Source organism: Zingiber officinale, chromosome 5B (assembly GCF_018446385.1).
Source record: "Zingiber officinale cultivar Zhangliang chromosome 5B, Zo_v1.1, whole genome shotgun sequence".
In the NCBI taxonomy this organism is placed as follows: domain Eukaryota; kingdom Viridiplantae; phylum Streptophyta; class Magnoliopsida; order Zingiberales; family Zingiberaceae; genus Zingiber; species Zingiber officinale.
In genome coordinates this window covers 116,143,266-116,162,108 of record NC_055995.1, presented here as the reverse complement: position 1 = coordinate 116,162,108, position 18,843 = coordinate 116,143,266, and the positions used below count along the sequence as shown (strand labels likewise).

Sequence of the window (18,843 nt, the reverse complement as noted above, 5' to 3'; positions counted from 1 at the left end):
CGTCGGCCAGAGGCTTTAATTTATAGAACGGTCAAAAGTAAAATTATTAAAATATCAAATTATAAAAATGAAATAATAATATAATAATAATAATAATTAGGAATCATAAAAAGTTGTTTTAATATTTATTTATGTATTTATTTATTTTTATTTGAACTGCAGAGAGCACGGCAAGGAACCAAAGTGACCGTCGCAGTGAGGAAGGGAAGGGAAGGAGCTGTCTGTACGGCCGTTGTGAGTTCGTGCCGAGTCGCTATCGACGGATTGAAACTGACACTTCGACAGTTTAAAATATTACAAGCTAGATTAAAAAAAAACATAAAAGTTATATATATATATATATATATATATATATGAATTGCTTTAGTGTAAATAAATTTTAGATGCCACCGGTTTTATGATAGAATTATTTTGAACGAAAAAAAATCAGTCTGAACAGGAATTCGCTGAGGTAATAGGAACTGCTACAGGAGGGTCATCGATGTTCGTGCTAGAGAGGTTTTGGTTATTTTAGAAAGCTTCGAATTTTCACTTGCTGGAAACTGGAATGGTACTTCAGACCAGTACGTTCAAAAGGGTTGCGTGTGAAATAGAAAGATTTGCAGAATACTTGCAAATTTTGGCGCGCCCCTATAGGCGATCATTCAGTTGCACGCGGAGAATTTGTTGTTGCTTCGGTTCGGTCGCATAGAATGGTGAAAACTAAGGGTGCAAATGAAACAAGTTGGTTCGGTTTGAATAATATTTGAATTTTATTAACATCATAGTTAAGTTAATTTTTGAAATGTAGCACTATGGTGTTAATTAAAGTAGGAATAATTGGAATCAAAATTTTAAGTTTGAACCATTCAAATCAAATTCAAGTTCGAATTTTATTTTGAATAAATTTTGAATCGAATTTGAATACCATAGGTCCATATGTATTGTTGAAGTTTAAATTTGAATATCATTATTTTCATGCTATTCATTTTGACTCTCTTGTATTCTAAATTTAATCGAGCCATGGAGTAAGGATCTAAAGAAGAAGCTTTGAGCTAAATTAGGAAGAGAATGGAGGCGCCGCCGTAGTCGAAGCCTTGGCCAACAGGGAGATTTCACGAAAAGAGTTTGGATTTTCATGAAAAAAAAGTTCAGGTGCTCGGCGTCGGGATTCTCAAGATTTCAGATAGCCGTCTGTTTTACTGTGAGATTTTGCTCTGGTGGCATGACAAAGTTCGGACGAGTACGTGATTAATGCTGGGTGTGAAATAGGGGTTTGTATAGAAATTAGATACGACTTAATGTATTAAGAAAGGTTGGCTACGTACTCTGTATTTACTTAAAATTCGGCCTTTTTTTATACTGAATTGAACATGCAAATTTCAGGATTTCTTATCCCGCATACCTAATTTTCATAATACTCCAATAACTTAGTATATTTTTAAATGAAAAATGATATACAATTTTAAGGAAATATTTAATGATAAACACATAAAATGATGAGACTTACAAAAAAATAAAATGATGGGTCATGAATTTATATGTCTATTTTTAAATATTTCCTTGAAATTTTTCCTTGTGCATATCATTACTCTTTTAAAATATCCCTCTTGTTACTCTTTAGATCCATCCAATCCCGATCTTTAACATTCAGGAGGTCCGAGGTAAAATGATCAAAATAGGTCATTAATTTTTTCTTTAATAAAATAAAAATTATTTACAATGACTTCTGCTAATTTTTCTAAATATGGATCATTTATAATATTATTAATTTCAATTTTTTTAAAATTTTTTTATAGCATCTTCAAAAATAAGTATTTTTCGAAGTAAAAATAGACTGAAGTGGCAAGTGGGATGAAATTCTGTTTTGATAATAAATGAAAAAAAAACTAAGTGTCCTTTTTATGATTCTAATAAAAAAAATTGCTTGTTTTGGCTTTTGCCTAATAATTTGCGGCGGCCACCCCACCTTATCTCCGTCCTGACTATAGCTGTTGCACTATTTTAGCAGTCATATAATAGATTTTATAATAGTGTTGAAGTGATTTTAACCAAATTGAAGATATTTTAATTAAGTTTAACCCATTTTGATAAAGTTAGTAAAGAAAATATTGAGCTACTTCATTGTAACACATTACAACAACTAGTTTATAATTAGGGGCCGATCACTTTAGGTGTGAAAGGGGTGGGATAAGCATCAAAATATTATGAACAAAGAGAAAAAGATAGAACACAGATTCTCATTGGTGTCAAGTTGTAAACTATTAAACACATATGGAAGTTTTTTTTTGGCTGAGCAAGTGCTTAGGACAGTCCTATCTTAGATTTGTCTTTGTCTATAATTGCTACAATAATGGTGGAATAAGATTTTTTTTCAAAATAAGAAATATATCCGGGCGTTATTTTAATGTTCTTTAGGAGGAATGTCCGGTACTGCCCTTTTGATTTCCCAAATAAAAATATAAGTTTGTCTATGGTTAACTATTTTGTTTAATTAGTTAGGGTTTTAAACGAGGTAAATTGAGTCAAGCTTGTGTTGATCAAGTTTTTTGGAAAGGTAATCAAGCTTAGTGAAGTTGAACTTAGAATGAACTAAGTTGTTGAACAATTGTTTAAATTTTTACGAACTTGAGTTTATTGAGCTGAGTTTGAGTTTGAGTTTGATTATTTCAAATGTTATCGAGTTCTTCAATTGTTATACTCATAAACTTATTTGATTATTTAGTAATTTTGAAATAAGTTTGATTAAAATTTATTAATGTATATAATTCATAAATTTTAGTTGTTAACATTGTTCATGAATAATTCACAAATTATATTTATAAACCTAAGAAATTTAACCAATATATTTTTAAACTTATTCAATGAATTATTTAAATTTACGAAAGCAAATAAATATTTATCAAGTTAAAAATTAAGAGGGCGTTTGATTTATATTTTTCATGTTGTTTTTTATTTTCATTTTATGAGAAAATAGAAAACGTGTTTGGTTTACGTTTTCCACATTCATTTTTAAGAAAATGAGAGAGCGTTTTCTAAAAAAATGAAAAATACAAAAAAATTATTTTCTGAAAAACAAAAAACACATATTTTTTAAAAAATAAAAATAAAAATGGGACAAACCAAACTTCTGGGTGAATAAGCTTTCAACCGTAATATTACTTTTTTATGTTAATATTATACAAATATTTTATTTTTATCTAATTACAGAGCGTGCTGATCATGTGATTTCATTTCCCTCGCTCAGTTAAAATGGGGTCCACTCCACGTGTACGGCTAAGAAACGTCCCGCAGCACTCCCCGCCGCGAGCCACGACGACCGCCAAGATCACACCGCATCCACCACCGTCCCGCCACGTGGTCCCCTGCCCCACCGCCTCGCATCTCCTGGACGCAACTGACGCCGTACACTTCCGGCGAAGCGTCACCGTCACCGTCACCGTCACCTCTCTTCTACTCCGGCGCCAGTTGTCCGACCCAAACCCCAGTATATCATTAACAAACACATTCTAAATACGCTCGTATCGAGAAAGATTTACGCCAGATTACGGACGTCTGGATTACGTCCTTTTTCGAAAGTTTTCTTTTTTGGATCTTTATTTAGATATTTAAATCCTCCATAATCTTATCGTTGCGGTGGAGTACAGAAATATTTAATGCCCACTGAGAAGAAGTATCATCAGTTATACGAGTGTTTATAATCCTTATATTTCCATAAGTTCCAGGCAAAGACAAGGTTTTTGGGGATTAGAGTTGTGCAGATTAAGTATTTTGTCAAAAAAAAGTAATTTTTGGATTAAAAAAAAGCATTTTTCTCCCAAATGCGTCACAAAGGTCGAATTTTTGCATGAATTTTAGGAGTTTTTTCATTTCTTGGGAATTCCCAAAACAAACAAAAAGGAAGACGAAGCCACGGCGGCCAATTCCGTGATTATAACGTGACCAGAGTCACATGCCGAACGCCGTAACTATATTCACGGCTTTTGTGAAAGTTCAAACCTCTCGAAGCAGTTCGTCCACTTCCCGGTTCCCTCGATCCACAGTCTTCTTCACAAGGTGCGATTCTTTTTCTAGTTCACCTTTTCTCCCATCCCGAAGTTTAAAAATCGCAACTTGGAGTCGTTCTTGCCGTTTTATTGTTCGAGCAGCAGCAGCAGCAATGGATGCATGCGGCGTGGGGTTGAAGGCGAGTGCTTGTTTCGGCCGAGTGAAGCGGCGAAGTGTCGGGAATGGGGAAAGCGTGATTTGGGGCGAAGGGTTTGGAGCGGGTCCGAGAACTAAACAATCCCCCAAAGCGGCGCAAACCCTGAAGAAGACCGGCTTACGGCTCAACGCCGGAGGGGTTGCATTCGCCGTTCTCACTTCAGATGTCAACCAGGAGACCATGGTGAGCGCTGAAATGGAGGGTTTAAAGTAGGGATTAAACATTTTTTGGGTTTAGAATTTTTGTGGTTTCTGTTCTTCTTTGAATTTGACAGTAGTCTCAGCTCACTGTGATCTTTTAGGGTTTGCTAATATTCAGTCACAAACCTTTAGGTTTTCCATGGACCGATGTTCGGAAACCGATTGGCAGATCCAAAGAGTGTTGCTTCTATAATCTTAGGGGGTGGGACTGGCAGTCAGCTGTTTCCTCTCACTGGCACAAGAGCCACACCTGCAGTAAGGATCGATTTGCTGTTCTTACTTTGATGATAAGTTTCAGGAGTGTTTCGGTGATAATTTGCTGTTCTAACTGATCATCAACAATTGCAGGGGTGCTGTATGTTTGTATTGTTTATTTCTAGTTTACGACAATTGATTGATTGTTTTTGTCAAGTAGCTCCGTGTGCTTAAGATCATCAAAGCATACATATTGATAGATATGTTATTCTACAGGTTTCGGTTGGTGGATGCTATAGACTTATTGACATCCCGATGAGCAATTGCATCAACAGCAGGATAAACAAGATATTCATAATGACACAATTCAATTCAGCTTCACTAAATCGACACATTTCTCGAACATATAACTTCGGGAATGGAATCAGCTTCGGTGATGGATTCGTTGAGGTTTGTTAGATGCCGTGTACACTCAGTCTAACACTTTGTTAGATATCTTCTAGTTATTTTGACTCACCAAAAGATTATAAACAGGTTTTAGCAGCTACACAAACCCCTGAAGACATTGGAACCGGTTGGTTTCAGGGCACGGCAGATGCTGTCAGGCAATTCACTTGGGTTTTTGAGGCGGGCACACATCGAGCAAAAAGTTCTTATTTTTCAAATTACTGTATTTGTCATATACTTAACTCTGATATCCCTTTTTTCAGGATAACAAGAACAAGAATATTGAACACATACTAATTTTATCCGGTGACCAACTTTACCGTATGGATTATATGGATCTTGTTCAGGTATATATCAGAACTCCCACAACAATCTTTCCTTCTTTTTGCCCGTATGATTTACGTATCGAATTTGGCAGAAACATATTGATACTGATGCTGACATCACGATCTCGTGTGTGCCTGTGGGTCAAAGGTACATGATATTAGTTTCTTGTATTATAGTATAGATCAAAATTATAACTTTTCAAAATAATTGTCATTCAACCTTTTATTTGCTGATTTGTTATCTAAGTATCTGAAATCGCTCGCATGTGGTTCAATAATAGCCACAATATTCATATTCTATAATCAATATGAATTTCTCCTGTTTGAGAGTGTAGCATGCATGTCTTATTCAATGCGATATTGGAGATTTTTCACTACATTTCCTTGTCATGACAAACAGTTTGGAACAAAATAAATTTTTGCTTAAAATTGCATTGATCCACCAAGGATTCTGCGTTTTGTCATTGTCAAGAAGTTGAGATGAGGCATCATCGTCGGGTCTTTGTCATATTTCATTGTTTCAACAAAATTCAAGTCGTCATTGTTTTCCATAAGACTATGCTTCTTACCTATTAGCGATGATGTTGATTTTTTTCTTCTTACTCAAATGAAATGGCATAAGCCTTATCTTGTTATGCGTCTTTGTCGGAATGATGTAAACCGTGTTTTTGTACAAATTTCTGTCTTTAATCACCACTGTTGCGGTATTTGTAATCTAAAAGCCGAGCATCAGATTACGGACTAGTGAGGATGGACAAGTCCGGTCGAATCACCCAATTTTGTGAGAAACCTAAAGATGCCGACCTCGAAGCTATGGTAATAATCTACCATCTAGTTGGATTTCTTTCAAGCAATTTGTTAGGAAGTTATCAGGAATAATCATGGATTGTAGAAGAATGGTGGAACTTTTCTCCGAATGTCTCACCAAGATTCTATGCGATATCCATACATTGCGTCGATGGGAGTGTATGTGTTTCGACGAGATGTTCTACTAAATCTTCTAAGGTAAGAGAAGCGGTCAAATTCTGTCAACGTCTTGTCGTATCTTCGATGTCTAATTGCTCGGTCTTCTCTTTAGGTGGAATTATCCGAAATCAAATGACTTCGGTTCAGAAATTCTTCCTTCTGCTGTAAAGGAGCACAATGTTCAGGTGATAGTGAATCCCTACTCTTGAGACTTTTATCGAAGTTTTGCAAGAGATGCTAATTGATGGATGACATGGCAGGGATATATATTCAATGACTACTGGGAGGATATCGGTACGATCAAATCCTTCTTCGATGCAAATTTGGCATTGACAGAACAGGTTGGTATTAGCTGAGCAAAGCCGACTGAAACATTAGCTTGTCTCTTTGCTAAAGAAGATTACGAAATGGTTTTGCCTCATACGCAGCCTCCGAAGTTTCAATTTTACGATCCTATGACGCCTTTCTACACATCGCCGCGATTTCTACCCCCAACGAAAATAGAAAAGTGCAAGGTAAGTTTTCACTCTAAAACACATTACACTTTTTTACTCAATTTTCAGTATACTGAAAGAAGGAACCGATATGCACAGATTGTGGATGCAATTATCTCACATGGGTGCTTCTTACGCGAATGTAGAGTCGATCGTTCGATAGTCGGAGTGCGTTCGCGGCTAGATTATAGCTCAGAGTTGAAGGTTTGGACATGAAGTTTCAATCGAAAATATAACTTGTGCTAACTAATTGATATCCAGGATACGATGATGATGGGTGCTGATACCTACGAAACCGAATCCGAAATCGCTTGTCTACTCGCAAGCGATAGAGTCCCCATAGGCATTGGACGCAACACCAAGATCAGGTGAGATGATAAGGTTCAGATTTTCACGACAAGCATAGAACATGGGTCTGATCTTTTGTGATCCTAGGAACTGCATCATCGACATGAATGCGAGGATCGGGAAGAATGTGGTTATTGCAAACAAAGATGTATGCACTAAACTCGAAATACTTTGTTGTTAACTAATTAGATAACACTTTGATTTTTTTTAACAGGGTGTCCAAGAAGCTGAAAGGCCCTCGGAGGGCTTCTATATACGATCGGGGATCACGATCGTGGTGAAGAATGCTACGATCAAAGATGGGACAATTATATAGAAGTATTCCTTGTCACCCTCTTTCGAAAAACTACTACACGAATGCAAATATATACATATTTGTTTATGGCTTTTGCCTACGATAATAAAATGTCGCGAGAGTCTAGCGACTGGCATCCTTTATCATAAATCATAGTTGTACTATAGTCATGGAGGAAAAAATAAATAAATAAAAAGAGTAAAATGCATAGGTGAAAATTTTCGAACTTGGGGTGGTTCGATGCAAAATTTCCAAATTTATTAATGTTTCTTCTTCTTCTCCTGGATAAACAAAATCATCGCACCAAACTCGAGAAATCCAAATCTTCCGCATCAGTTCCGCCCTCCGATCTTTCTCTTCTCCGGGACTCCTCCCCTGCCGGCTGGGGCTCCGCTCAGGAGCCGGAGCTGGCGCGATTGCGCGGCGATCAGCCGCGTCGTGGTCGGCGCGGACTCCCCGAGCACGATCTCGTACCCGTCGCCGTACGACTCCATCCCCTGCGCCATGAGCTGCCAGAACAAGCTCCCCGCGGTGGCGCCGCCAGTTCTGGCCGACGCGTAGATCTTGGAGTAGACCGCTCGGAAGACGGCGTCCCTCTGGTCGGTGCTGAAACCGGGGTCTTTGGTGGATTTCCCGAACTCCGCCACCAGAAGTGGCTTCCGGAGCACATTTCTGGCGTCGTCGATGTGGGCGTCCAGCCAGTTGTTGAGGAACGCTAGCTGGGATTGTTCGTCCGGCGTCGATAACCTGTTCGGCGAATTGTCTCAGTGAGTATAAGAAAGTTAATTAATTAACTTAGGAAAAATTTATCTTTTCCTTGTTCATCAATCACCATTACCATTGATCTGGATACGAGTGAATGGTTGCAAAATCTATCTGTGGAATCTGGTTATTGGCAATGAAATCAGTTCCCACTTGAAACCTTGGATTATCCTGCTTCTGGTTTGATGATATCTTCCCATAAAACCCCTCAAGACCTGCTTCCACCGAATGATTCTCATCTATAGATTTCAAGTATGCAGCCATCTCTGCTATCCATTCCTATAAATTAAATACATTTTGTGAATCAAAAACAAGTTTTTTTTTTACAAGGGTTGATGAATTATACTGCATTCTATCAGAATATGATTTAATACCTGTATGTTCTTCCCTGATAAGTCTGAGGGGCATCTGGGTTCATTCATGAGCTCCCATGCAAAGATTGTGGGATCATCTTTGTATGCCACTCCAGTGATGGTGTTCACTCTGGTCAGCACAGCCTGCAAATTGTTTCAGCTAATAGATTATCGATCGTTGTCATTGACCCATGTTTGGAGTTGAATTACCTTGACATGGTTCTTGTAGAAATCTTTGACGACTGGGTTGGTGAAGAACTCATCCTCAGACGCAATGATCTGGCCCTGCAACCTCCCCCACTCCACATACTGCTTCTTCCCTCCGAAGTTGTCGTAGTTGTTCGCCAAGCTCAGTATCATCCTGGTCCCAAATTTTCTAGCCTCAGACACCACAAAATCCAATCCCTTCATACATGGAATCTTCAAAATTTAATTTTTATTTTTGATACTTAGAGAAGAAGGATTATATACAAGACGGAACCTGAAAGGTTTGCTCATTGTAGGCTCCAGGTGAAGTCTGCAAGGCATTGCTGCCCCCTCCATCATTGAAAGCCCAGGTCCTGGCCACTGTGAGGCCATGGCTGGATGCATCACTCAGGGCAGAGGAGACCTTAGGCCTCTGGGAAGGGTCTGAGGCCATGGTCATCAGCCAGTAGGCATTGTAGCCATTGGCGAAGAAAATGCTGCCATTGGCAACAAAATGTAGCCCTCTTGTCTCCACAAACCCTAATTCTTCTGCCTCTACATTGAGATTTACAGTAACCAACACCAGGACCAAAACCACTCCTAGAAGCCTCACATTCATCATCTCCTTGTTCTTGATGAGATGAAAATGCACCAGGGAAGGAGAGCTATAAATAACATTAGCAGAGGGGCTGCAATAAATTTTCCTTTCTTTTTCTGTTGCAGTTGCAGAGAACCCAAAGGATAAGCTGAGCACTAACCCTGTAACACATGGTGCCAGGCTTTTGGATTGTGGAAGTTTGAGGTTGTCAGAGAATGGTTATGACTTAATTATGATTTCAACTTCTTCAAACCTAAACAAAGAGACTAATGCGAGGGTTTGGCAAGTGGTTGGATCGCCATGGATGGAGAGCTTAATTAGCCTCATGAGGTGGTTTAGAATGTGATAAGAATAGTTAAGAAGGTTTACTGGGTCAGCCAGCTTTCTTAGGAAAGAAATCATTGTTGTTTGTTTTCTCATAATTAATTATCTTATTTGTAAGTACTGATTAATTAATAATAAAATTAATTCTATTATTCTTAACAAATATTCTAATTGGTTGCTCAGCCTCCCATGGCAGTTTAGGTCGGTCCAGCCAATGGGCGGCTTCTTGTTCTGTGGGGCCCAGATGTTTCGCGTAGCCGACCCTATGCCTGCAATCTCCAACCGCCACGTGTAAGGTAAATCCAGCTCGCCGGTTCGTTGGAAACGCAACCGAATCTAACGGTGATAGGGATAAGCACCGACCCATGCACATGTTGTGTCGGCCTGTCTCCGCGTCCTTTATCTTTATACCTTGTAACTTGTGGTGGAGAGCGATGGGTCTTGCGGTGGAGCCCACAGCTAATTACTCGTGGGTAAAGATTGGGAGATACTTCTCTCACGACCAGTAAATATGAGATTCAGTTAATTATTGTTTCTATTTTCAGAAAAGGATTTGTGATTCTTTGCAGACGGTCAGACCTTTGAATCCACCACACCTGACGCGTCCTAAACCCTAGCAAGGTGGAAGGTCCGTCGGAGGAGGCAAGACGGACTCGTCCGGCCCATCGCCGTCCTCCACGAGAAAAGCCATCTTGAGCCCCCAGGTCGTGTGGACTTCCAGGTGGCAGTGCACGAACCAAACCCCTGGATTGTTGGCTCTGAACCGGATTGCCGTCCAGCCTCCTGTTGGCACGGCCACCGTGTTCCGCTCCGGTGGGTCAATCAAGTTGAACTGCGCCGGGTCATTGGCTGGGTCGAAATTACCGATCCCCCGTCCGACGACGAAGAAGTTGTAGCCGTGGAGGTGGAATGGGTGTGATTCCACCATCAGCAGGTTGGTGTCTTGTAGGACCAGCTCGACGGTTGAATTGAATGCGAGCCGGCCTAGCCTCGTCCCCTGCGACGTGCCGAGGTTTGCCGTTAGTGGCGCTCCAGTGTAATTGAATGCCTTTGTCGGCCTGTCGGGGAAGTCCAGCCGGTACACACCCCTGACGTGGTTGTAGTGTGCCTGGAGCAAAGCGACCTCCGGCATCACGAACGTAATGTTGTTGAGCGAGCCGACGAGGCGGGTTTTGTTCGCACAGGTTGGGCAGGGGTTGACGCCCATCCCGATTGTGTAGAACAATCGCCGGTCGACACTCGCCGGCACGTTCACTGGCTTTAGGCTCCTGAGCTTGTCTTGGAAATCAGCGACGAATGTTGTGTCATTGGGCGCCGGCAAGCGCGGCATGGCCGGGATCGTGCCGGCAGCGGCGGCGGTGCCCTTGTACTGAAAGACAGCAATGGCGGTCTTGTTGTCGACGGGGAGTGGCACGTCCATGAACGACCGGGCCGCAATGAAGTAGTGCCCGGGGGGCTGGTCCGCTCGGACCAGGACATTGGTGGTCTGCCCTGGTGCCACGACAACGGTTGCCGTGGAAAACGGCTTCACGTATGTGGCATCGATCTCTACGACCATCATGTTGTGCCCGGCGATGGCAAAGAAGAGGTCGTCGTTGAGCGCTGCGTTGATGATCCGAAGCAGGTACGTTTTGCTGTGATCCACTTCCAGCACATACGTATCTGATTCAACATCAAAATTCAGACAAAATATCTTAAAATGAAACTCAAACGATCGATTGAATTCGATAGATTACGCTTCTCTGGGCAGGGGAAGAGAGGGCCAGGCTTGCCGTTGATGGTATGAGCGTCGGAAGTATTCGGCGGCAAGCCAAGGCCATTGCCTTGCCTCTCGATCACTTCCACGTCGGCATTCCACCATTCTCCTGCAAGTCCATAACAAAAGGGTGAGCTACACTGCCCGAAATCAATCGCAAAAATGTCTTTCGACTCACCGAGAATCAATTCAGCTTCTTGATCAGGCTGAGGGAAGGGGTAAGGGACCCCTGCTGGCGGCATGATGACGATAGCACCGTGCACTGTGGCACGCAACCACAGGATGTGTGCGTGCCACCAGAGTGTCCCTCGCTGCCCTGTCACGTTGAAGTCGTAGGCATAGGTACTCCCGGTTTGGATAGGGCACTGTGTTATATAGGCTGGTCCATCGGCCCACCCGTTCCGCAATTGTTTCACTCCGTGCCTTTATCGTTAAAATCATCATCATCATTATCATCATCATCGACAACAATAATAACAACAACGAACAATGACATATGATCTATGTTAGATTAGACTATAGTAACGTACCAATGGATGGTCATGTTATATTGTGCGTGGTTTGTAACATTAACAATGATACGATCCCCCTCACGAGCATAGATGGTCGGACCGGGAAACCTTCCGTTGACAACCACAATAGGCTTGGCATGGCAAAGCCTGCTCACATTGCTCACCGCGACCTGATTCGAACACAATTACCAACACAAACAATGAAACTCTAAAGACAGCCTATACAAGTGGACAAACCCATGAAACCCTAAAGACGGCCTATACAAGTCAACAAACCCGAATCACTTACATCGAATTGGTACTTCTTAATAGCAGCTTTCGTGGGCGTTGAAACTAGCACAAGAAATCCGAAAAGCACAAGAATGATTATCGAAAAACTCATCTTAGGATGATATGTTGCCGAATTCGTCAACTAACTCTTCCATCTTGTTTATATATATCAAAAGGTTGGTGAAGCTCTTGGTGAGGAGGAATTAAAACCCTGTATCTTAACTCAAAGATTGATGCTTGGAAGGCAACAGAAGTTGTATGAATCATTAAATATTGATTATTGTAGGGGATGAGAAAAAATTTAATTAGTCTGAAATTTGGAGCTTTATCTTGAAGGAAAAGGGATGATAAAGATTTGTTTTGTTTTGTTTGTGCATTAGGAGGGAGGAGAATTGTGTAATGTGTAGTGGAGGATACGGTTGTACTTACTTGGCTGGAGAACAAGATTGAGTTACTTGGAAGAGCAGGTATGCTTCATCTAGTTATCTATCTTTTTTTATTATTAAAATCGTTATTTATTATCAAAATGACATTGTATCCCGCCTTTGCACATTTAGAGGGATAGACAAGTCAAGCCGAGTCAAATTTTATAGTGCTTAAATTAATTTGATAAGATAATCGTGTCAAGCGAAGCCGAACCTAAAATAAACAAAGTTGTTGAAATGATTGTTCAAGCTTGTCTCGAGTTTCGTTTAATCTCAGCTTTCAATTCAAGTTCGTTTGATTGTTTGAAATTTTTATATTTAAATTTGGTTGGTTGGTTATTGAGTTTGATAATGCAAATTTGTTTGTTCATATTAAAAGTTTCTTTTATATTTATTAAATTGATAAAAATTTTATTGATGAACATAATTTATGAACGTTGTTCATGCACGTTACTGAGCTAAACACAAATGTGTCCAAGTATGCTCGTTTAGTTTAACGAGTTGTTCAAATTTATTTATTTAATTGATTTTGTGCATATTGAATAAATATAAATATATTATTACCAAGTTGAACACTCACAAACATTTGATTCATTTACAAACCTATGCACATTTTACTTTTCAAAATTAAATTTATTTTTAGTGTTGTTATAGCAGTTACTGATCCTAACTGTTAGGCAATTATAATAGTTATGATCCCATAAAAACTATAATTATGTAATTGTAATAGTTATAATCTCATAGCTCCATAACTGCTACAATATAATATTAACTAGTATGGATCATAATCATAATTTATGGTTGCTATTATATGATATTGACCAGAGATCAAGTAACCGTATTATAACAGCAATGGATCATATATACTAAAATATAGTTTATTTGTATTGATCAAAGTTGAAATGTCCATGTTGTCATGGTTATGAATCCGTGACGACTACTATAATAACATCAAAAATAAGGATAGCTTGGGAAATAAAAATGTATTAACACAAGATGGAACGCCATTTTAATAAAGAATGAAAATGGGTCGCCTTTTTCATTTTTGCCTTTTTTCTCAGTATAAAATTATTGCTTAGTTGGATGGACTAAAGTTTCATGGTACAAAGGATATGTGAAAGATATATTCGACCCTGAAGATTAGAGATAGCTATGCAAGTAAAGTAAAGGTTGTCTGCCATGGAATTCCACAAGTTGCACAAGGGCCACTGCAAACCAACCATCCTCAGGGTTTGGAAAGGGAAGAAGAACATTTCTAAAGTGATAAGGATTCTCTTTATCAACAGGAATCTGCATCTTTCTGACCACTTTGAAGAACAATTTTCTTTTCTAATCTAAGTATTCTGGCTTCACCAGACTAACATTGAAGATTATATATACACACACACTTTATACTCCATACACAATAATTTTGACATTGTTTTTCTAATAAATTTGGAGCACAATTTAAACACACTTAAAATTAGTCTTTAAGATTTTTGTCCCATTGTTGTCATAAATAAGTTTACAAACTTATTATATTTTTATTTTTAAAATACCTTTATTATTTTAGTAGTTATGATCATAATTACTATAACTCTATGACATCTTTTGATAATCATGATTAGTAAAGAATATTTTTATACTCAATTACTTTATTAATTTTCTTCTATGTGATAATAACTACAGGTACTACAATAATACTAGACTAAAAAAAAATATGATCATAAGTCATTTTCATTAATTGTCTTCTTAAAGCTAAGCTTGATTTGACACAAACTATATTTGAAGAAAGATTTTTAAGAAAAGAAATTGTAAGCTTAATGAAAATATTATGTCAAAATGTGTCTACTAAAGTAATGTATACTTTAGAAGAATTTTAAAATGCCTCAAGTTTTGATTTTTTTTTTTTTTTTTTCAAATGCCCCTAAGTTTTTTGTTTCATCCAAGTACCTCTTCTCCCTTATTTGTTAACAGAGAGGTTAGCAAGAGACTTCAAAGGATCTGAGTTACAAAACTTATGGAGTACTTTTGTGTTACCGCATAAGTCGCTGCTGCTGCTGCTTCTTCTTCTTCGTGTTTTACAAATCCATTATACCGGTAGAAGCATCCTTTCTATGTTTTTCTTGCACTGTAACTTTTGCTTTATCGAACGCCAAGTAGATCAATAATTGGAGAGGCATCAGCATCTTATCTTGCCTCTCTCCCCTTCAGTCATTCTAATTTTCAGAATCCCGCCCTAAATCATTGGCTCTGGACATATATTCGATCCAGATAGATAAATCGATAAATAGATAGATAGATGCAATGAAGATTACAATGGAATCACACAAAAGTTGGAAGGCCGGAAAGAAAAGAAAAAACTGATAAGGATTCTTGTAGTTTTCAACTGGAACCTGTAACCGTTTTACAACTGTAACCAACTTTTAATATCTGTTCTTGAAACCCAGAGCCAGAGGAGAATAATTTTAGGCATAAATACAAAAAAGGACGCCTTGTAGAATGTTTAAAAGAGTTTTTTTTTTTGTATAAAATAGCATGATGTTGGTACACTATTTAACATGGTGCAGCAGCTACTTCATAACAAGAATCTTTTGATGATATATGATTAAGATTTGGGATCGAAAAGAGAGATTTGAATAAGCAAAGCAAGGAGAGCATCAATTCATCCATTCCATTGAATGGGATCCCTTATTCCATCTCTGCTTGTCTTCTCACCTCTTGTTTATATAAGTAACCACCCATGGCTCTTCCCTCTCCACATCAATCCTCCCTCCCTTCTCTAAACCCAATGGCATCGAGTTCATTTGCCGCCTCATGGACTGCCAAGCAAAACAAGATGTTCGAGAAGGCCCTTGCGCTCTATGACCAAGACACCCCCGACCGCTGGCACAACATCGCGCGGCTTGTGGGCGGCAAGTCTGCTGAAGAAGTGAAGCGGTACTACGAGTTGCTTGTCGACGACGTCTTTCGTATTGAGAACGACAAAGTCCCGAGTTACTACTCTTCCTCCCGCAACCCAAGTAGTACTCTTCTTTCACTCGCATTAAGATATCTAGCTAGCTAGCTATCCCCAACAATATTGTGACTATTTCATCTCTCTTTTTCCTCTCTTTGGAACAGGATGAAGAACCAATTGGACTGTGGATCTTCTAAATGGTTGCGACAAATTAAATAGAGTAGATATGTTTGGCTTTACGAGTGTTAATTAGTTATGTGCCTCTTCAACTATATTTGTACAAAGAAAGCATCAAGACTTTGTCCTTTTGTACTAATTAATTTTGCATGTGGAAGTTCAATATAATCTCAATTTTCGAATCTTTGGTTCTTCATAACAATGCAGTACTCACTCAAATCTTTAGTTATGTGTGCTCGCACTTCCAATTAGGTTATAGCTGGAAGTTATGCACCAAAGGAAATGAATACGAAGGTTCGTCTTACTCCTATGCTCAAATCTACTTCATTATATTTGACGCGGCTTGATCCTCATATGTCCTTGTTAAACATTGAACCTCGTACTTTCATATCGTGTTACTTTCAACCAAAGTTCTGCGTAGGTGACAAGATCACCTAGAAGATTTGAATGAGATCACATACTTATGTTAAGAATATTAAGTGTCCAAATCTCTCAACTTATCTCCGCCCGAAGCCAGCCCTTGATCAAGTTATCGATGGAGAGCAAGGATATATTTTCTTAATGTTAGTGCAATTGACCCCTGGTCAAGGTTGACCTAGTTTATCAAGTTCGAATTAGAGTTTCAATATTTAATCAATATGTTAGTTGGTTGAGTGAGATGTCTATTGGTGCAATCGTTCTCAGATCAAGCTTGACCAAATTGACTAAGCTCGAGTTGGCTTGAACTTAAATTTCAATATTTGACAATATGTGAGAGAGAAGTCAAGTAAATCAAGAGATGACTGAATACTTGTTTGGGAAGTTCTAACTGAAGGTTATACAATGGGAAGTTCTAATTGGAGGTTAGGTAATGAGAAACCCTAATTAGAGATTAGGAAACGAAAAGTCCTAGTGAGTAAAGTTAGTCTGTGGAAGTCCTAATGGGGTTAGACAGTGAAGACCTAGTTAGGAACTAGGTAATGGAAGTCCTAATAAGGCTAGGCAAGAGAAAAGTCTAAGTGGATTAAAAGTTGACAAGAAACTTGGTGATCGAAAGACGAGAAGTTTGCATGAAATGGAAAGTCCAACCGGAAGCTGGCACGGGATGAAAAGTCTAAGTGGATAAAGAGTTAACCGGACACTTGGTGAAGAGGTCCTGACAAATCAAGGTACACCAGATGCTAGGTAGCGGGAAGTCTCAACTAGTCACGAATGACTTTATGGTTGAGCAAAGGAACCCTAAACTTGAGTTCAAAGTTTAGGGTTGGGCAATTGCTTAGCTTCATCGATTAAGTCCGGCCAATCGATTAGGTGGATTGGATCGATTAGGCTGGGAGGTTGATTCACGAAAAATAGAAGGTGCTAAATCAATTAGGCAGATTGCCTAATTGATTGGGATTTGCTTTAATTTATTACGCTGATTGCCTAATTGATTGGGAACTTTTTGTGAAGCATAGCAAGACTCGGAATCGATTGTCTAATCAATTAGGTCTTATGATCGATTAGGGTAATCGAATAAGGATTTTTTCTCGAGTGAACAGAATGGTGAGGAATTGATTGACTCATAGTAATTGATTAGCCATATCTTTTCAAAAGAAAAGAAAGTTTCGAAATCAATTGGACAATCGATTAGAAGTTGCCGAATCGATTAATATGACTCACCAATCGATTAGGCGTTCAAAAAAAAGTCCTATAGGTTTTAAATGGTTGAGCTGACAAGACAATCTATTAGGAGCAAGCCTAATCAATTAGGAGGCGTTGAAAAAGGAGTTTTCGTGATATTTGAAGTAGAGTTGTTCATGCCAGTTCTTAGTGATTCTGGAGTAAAGTGTTGTTGTATTTTCAAGTCAATAAGAGACATTTTTGAGAAACAAAAGATCAAGAGCAAGATGTTCACTGTATTCGTATTTACTTCCTTATTTTTGTTGTATTCTTGTGTTCTCTTTTTGTATTCTCATGCTTGAGCTTGTATGAGACTTCTCCACCTCCAGAAAGGAGGTTTTTATAGTGTATCTATGAGAGTGAGGAGCGGACGTTGGATTAGTTACCTCAAGGAGATGGATATCAAGTAAAATGAATGTGTTAGTATTGCTTTAAGTTTTTCGCTCCAAATTAAGTTCAAAGAAGTGAACAAACCTATTCACCCTCTCTAGCTCTCTACATGTCCTAACAAGTGATATTAGAGTGAGGTCGTTGTTCATCTGACTAACTGCCAGAAGAAGCAAGAGCTAGAGGAAGAAGAAGAAATTGAAAGTTGAAGCCGTAAATTTCAACAAGTCAAAGACTCATCATTAAAGAAACTTAACTTCAAAATGGACTTTCGAAATGGGTTCAGATATGACATCTAAGCACCTCCACCATTCGAAATGGGAAGCTTCGATCTTTGAAAATTATGGGTAAAAAATTTCTTCGTGATAGACATAGAGCAATGATTTGCTCTAATAAAGGGATTTAAAGCTCCAATAGATAGCAAAGGGAAGCTGTTTAAGAAGAAGAAATGGACCAAGGAGTAAATCAAGAGATTTGTGGCAAATGTTAAGGTAACCAAATTGTTAGTTAATTTGTTGCCTAACAATCTCTTGTGTAAAATTGGAGAATATCAAGATGCCAAGGAACTATGGAGCAAGTTGACAAAATTTCATGAAGATCCAACCTCGATGCGAAATGAAGCCAAATCTAAAGAGAAAAACTCATTGGATTAAGAGCAAGAGGTTTCATAGGTTGAGAGATGCTCAACATTTAAGGACAAAGTTGAAGAGACATCCATCTCAAGGATTGAGGGGGAGCATAGTTCATTGACACTGGAATGAGAAGAAGTCTTGGCATCCGAATCAAATGAAAAATCATGTGTCACCCTACTAGTAAAGAAGATACAACAATTTTAATTTGTAAAAATAAAAATTATATCATATGCTTTGAGTGTATGTTGAATGGACACTACAAGAGTAAGCGTCCAAGATGTTAGATTTTGAGGGATATCCTAAGGCAATCACCTTATAATTTTACTATTTATTTGATAAATATAGATTCACTATTTGATTGCATATTATATGTTTGAATAGTCTTAAATTCATTTACTAAATGTTGGCAATACAATTCATAACATGAG

The 18,843-nt window shown here is 38.6% G+C and overlaps 4 protein-coding genes across 9 annotated transcripts; 2 read left to right on the top strand and 2 right to left on the bottom strand.

Moving 5' to 3' along the window:
* The first annotated feature begins 3,483 nt into the window (after positions 1-3,483).
* On the top strand, positions 3,484-7,607 carry LOC121985460 (glucose-1-phosphate adenylyltransferase large subunit 1-like). Of its 5 annotated transcripts, XM_042538925.1 has the most exons (17): positions 3,484-3,763; positions 3,838-4,035; positions 4,128-4,366; positions 4,516-4,638; positions 4,855-5,028; positions 5,113-5,205; positions 5,289-5,372; positions 5,444-5,499; positions 6,074-6,167; positions 6,244-6,356; positions 6,430-6,502; positions 6,578-6,658; positions 6,746-6,832; positions 6,911-7,015; positions 7,073-7,179; positions 7,247-7,307; positions 7,374-7,607. In XM_042538925.1, the coding sequence occupies exons 3-17, from the start codon at positions 4,139-4,141 to the stop codon at positions 7,473-7,475; spliced, it is 1,581 nt and encodes a 526-aa protein (XP_042394859.1). In that variant the 5' UTR covers positions 3,484-3,763; positions 3,838-4,035; positions 4,128-4,138; the 3' UTR covers positions 7,476-7,607. The 5 variants fall into 5 exon arrangements, with proteins under 5 accessions (XP_042394859.1, XP_042394858.1, XP_042394861.1 ...); XM_042538924.1 differs by having other exon boundaries at positions 3,484-4,035; XM_042538927.1 differs by having other exon boundaries at positions 3,484-4,035; positions 4,131-4,366; positions 7,374-7,598.
* Positions 7,608-7,654: 47 nt separating this feature from the next.
* Positions 7,655-9,509, bottom strand: LOC121985461 (mannan endo-1,4-beta-mannosidase 1-like). 2 transcript variants are annotated; one of them, XM_042538929.1, is made up of 5 exons: positions 9,051-9,509; positions 8,780-8,974; positions 8,591-8,713; positions 8,293-8,495; positions 7,655-8,201 (listed from the first exon to the last, which is right to left on the bottom strand). In XM_042538929.1, exons 1-5 carry the CDS (start codon positions 9,375-9,377, stop codon positions 7,787-7,789), a joined length of 1,263 nt encoding a protein of 420 aa, XP_042394863.1. In that variant the 5' UTR covers positions 9,378-9,509; the 3' UTR covers positions 7,655-7,786. The 2 variants fall into 2 exon arrangements, with proteins under 2 accessions (XP_042394863.1, XP_042394864.1); XM_042538930.1 differs by having other exon boundaries at positions 8,780-8,930; positions 9,051-9,172.
* Positions 9,510-10,206: 697 nt separating this feature from the next.
* Positions 10,207-12,861, bottom strand: LOC121985459 (laccase-11-like). The gene is made up of 5 exons (XM_042538922.1): positions 12,235-12,861; positions 11,964-12,115; positions 11,612-11,856; positions 11,414-11,542; positions 10,207-11,339 (listed from the first exon to the last, which is right to left on the bottom strand). The coding sequence occupies exons 1-5, from the start codon at positions 12,325-12,327 to the stop codon at positions 10,291-10,293; spliced, it is 1,668 nt and encodes a 555-aa protein (XP_042394856.1). The 5' UTR covers positions 12,328-12,861; the 3' UTR covers positions 10,207-10,290.
* A 2,247-nt stretch (positions 12,862-15,108) lies between these two features.
* On the top strand, positions 15,109-15,929 carry LOC121987758 (protein RADIALIS-like 3). Its single transcript, XM_042541492.1, has 2 exons — positions 15,109-15,642; positions 15,743-15,929. Exons 1-2 carry the CDS (start codon positions 15,363-15,365, stop codon positions 15,745-15,747), a joined length of 285 nt encoding a protein of 94 aa, XP_042397426.1. The 5' UTR covers positions 15,109-15,362; the 3' UTR covers positions 15,748-15,929.
* Positions 15,930-18,843: the final 2,914 nt, after the last annotated feature.

Bases quoted from the DNA above. Each gene is read 5' to 3' on its own strand.
- LOC121985460 (XM_042538926.1), top strand. From the start codon at position 3,932: ATGCCGAACGCCGTAACTATATTCACGGCTTTTGTGAAAGTTCAAACC. The intron at 6,168-6,243 runs GTAATAATCTAC...CATGGATTGTAG, and splicing joins ATGCCGACCTCGAAGCTATG to AAGAATGGTGGAACTTTTCT. The intron at 7,016-7,072 runs GTTTGGACATGA...ATTGATATCCAG, and splicing joins ATTATAGCTCAGAGTTGAAG to GATACGATGATGATGGGTGC.
- LOC121985461 (XM_042538929.1), bottom strand. From the start codon at position 9,377: ATGATGAATGTGAGGCTTCTAGGAGTGGTTTTGGTCCTGGTGTTGGTT. The intron at 8,975-9,050 runs GTTCCGTCTTGT...CCATGTATGAAG, and splicing joins ACAATGAGCAAACCTTTCAG to GGATTGGATTTTGTGGTGTC. The intron at 8,496-8,590 runs GTATTAAATCAT...TTTAATTTATAG, and splicing joins TATCAGGGAAGAACATACAG to GAATGGATAGCAGAGATGGC.
- LOC121987758 (XM_042541492.1), top strand. From the start codon at position 15,363: ATGGCTCTTCCCTCTCCACATCAATCCTCCCTCCCTTCTCTAAACCCA.
- LOC121985459 (XM_042538922.1), bottom strand. From the start codon at position 12,327: ATGAGTTTTTCGATAATCATTCTTGTGCTTTTCGGATTTCTTGTGCTA. The intron at 11,857-11,963 runs GTACGTTACTAT...TTAACGATAAAG, and splicing joins TATAACATGACCATCCATTG to GCACGGAGTGAAACAATTGC. The intron at 11,543-11,611 runs GTGAGTCGAAAG...ATGGACTTGCAG, and splicing joins AGAAGCTGAATTGATTCTCG to GAGAATGGTGGAATGCCGAC.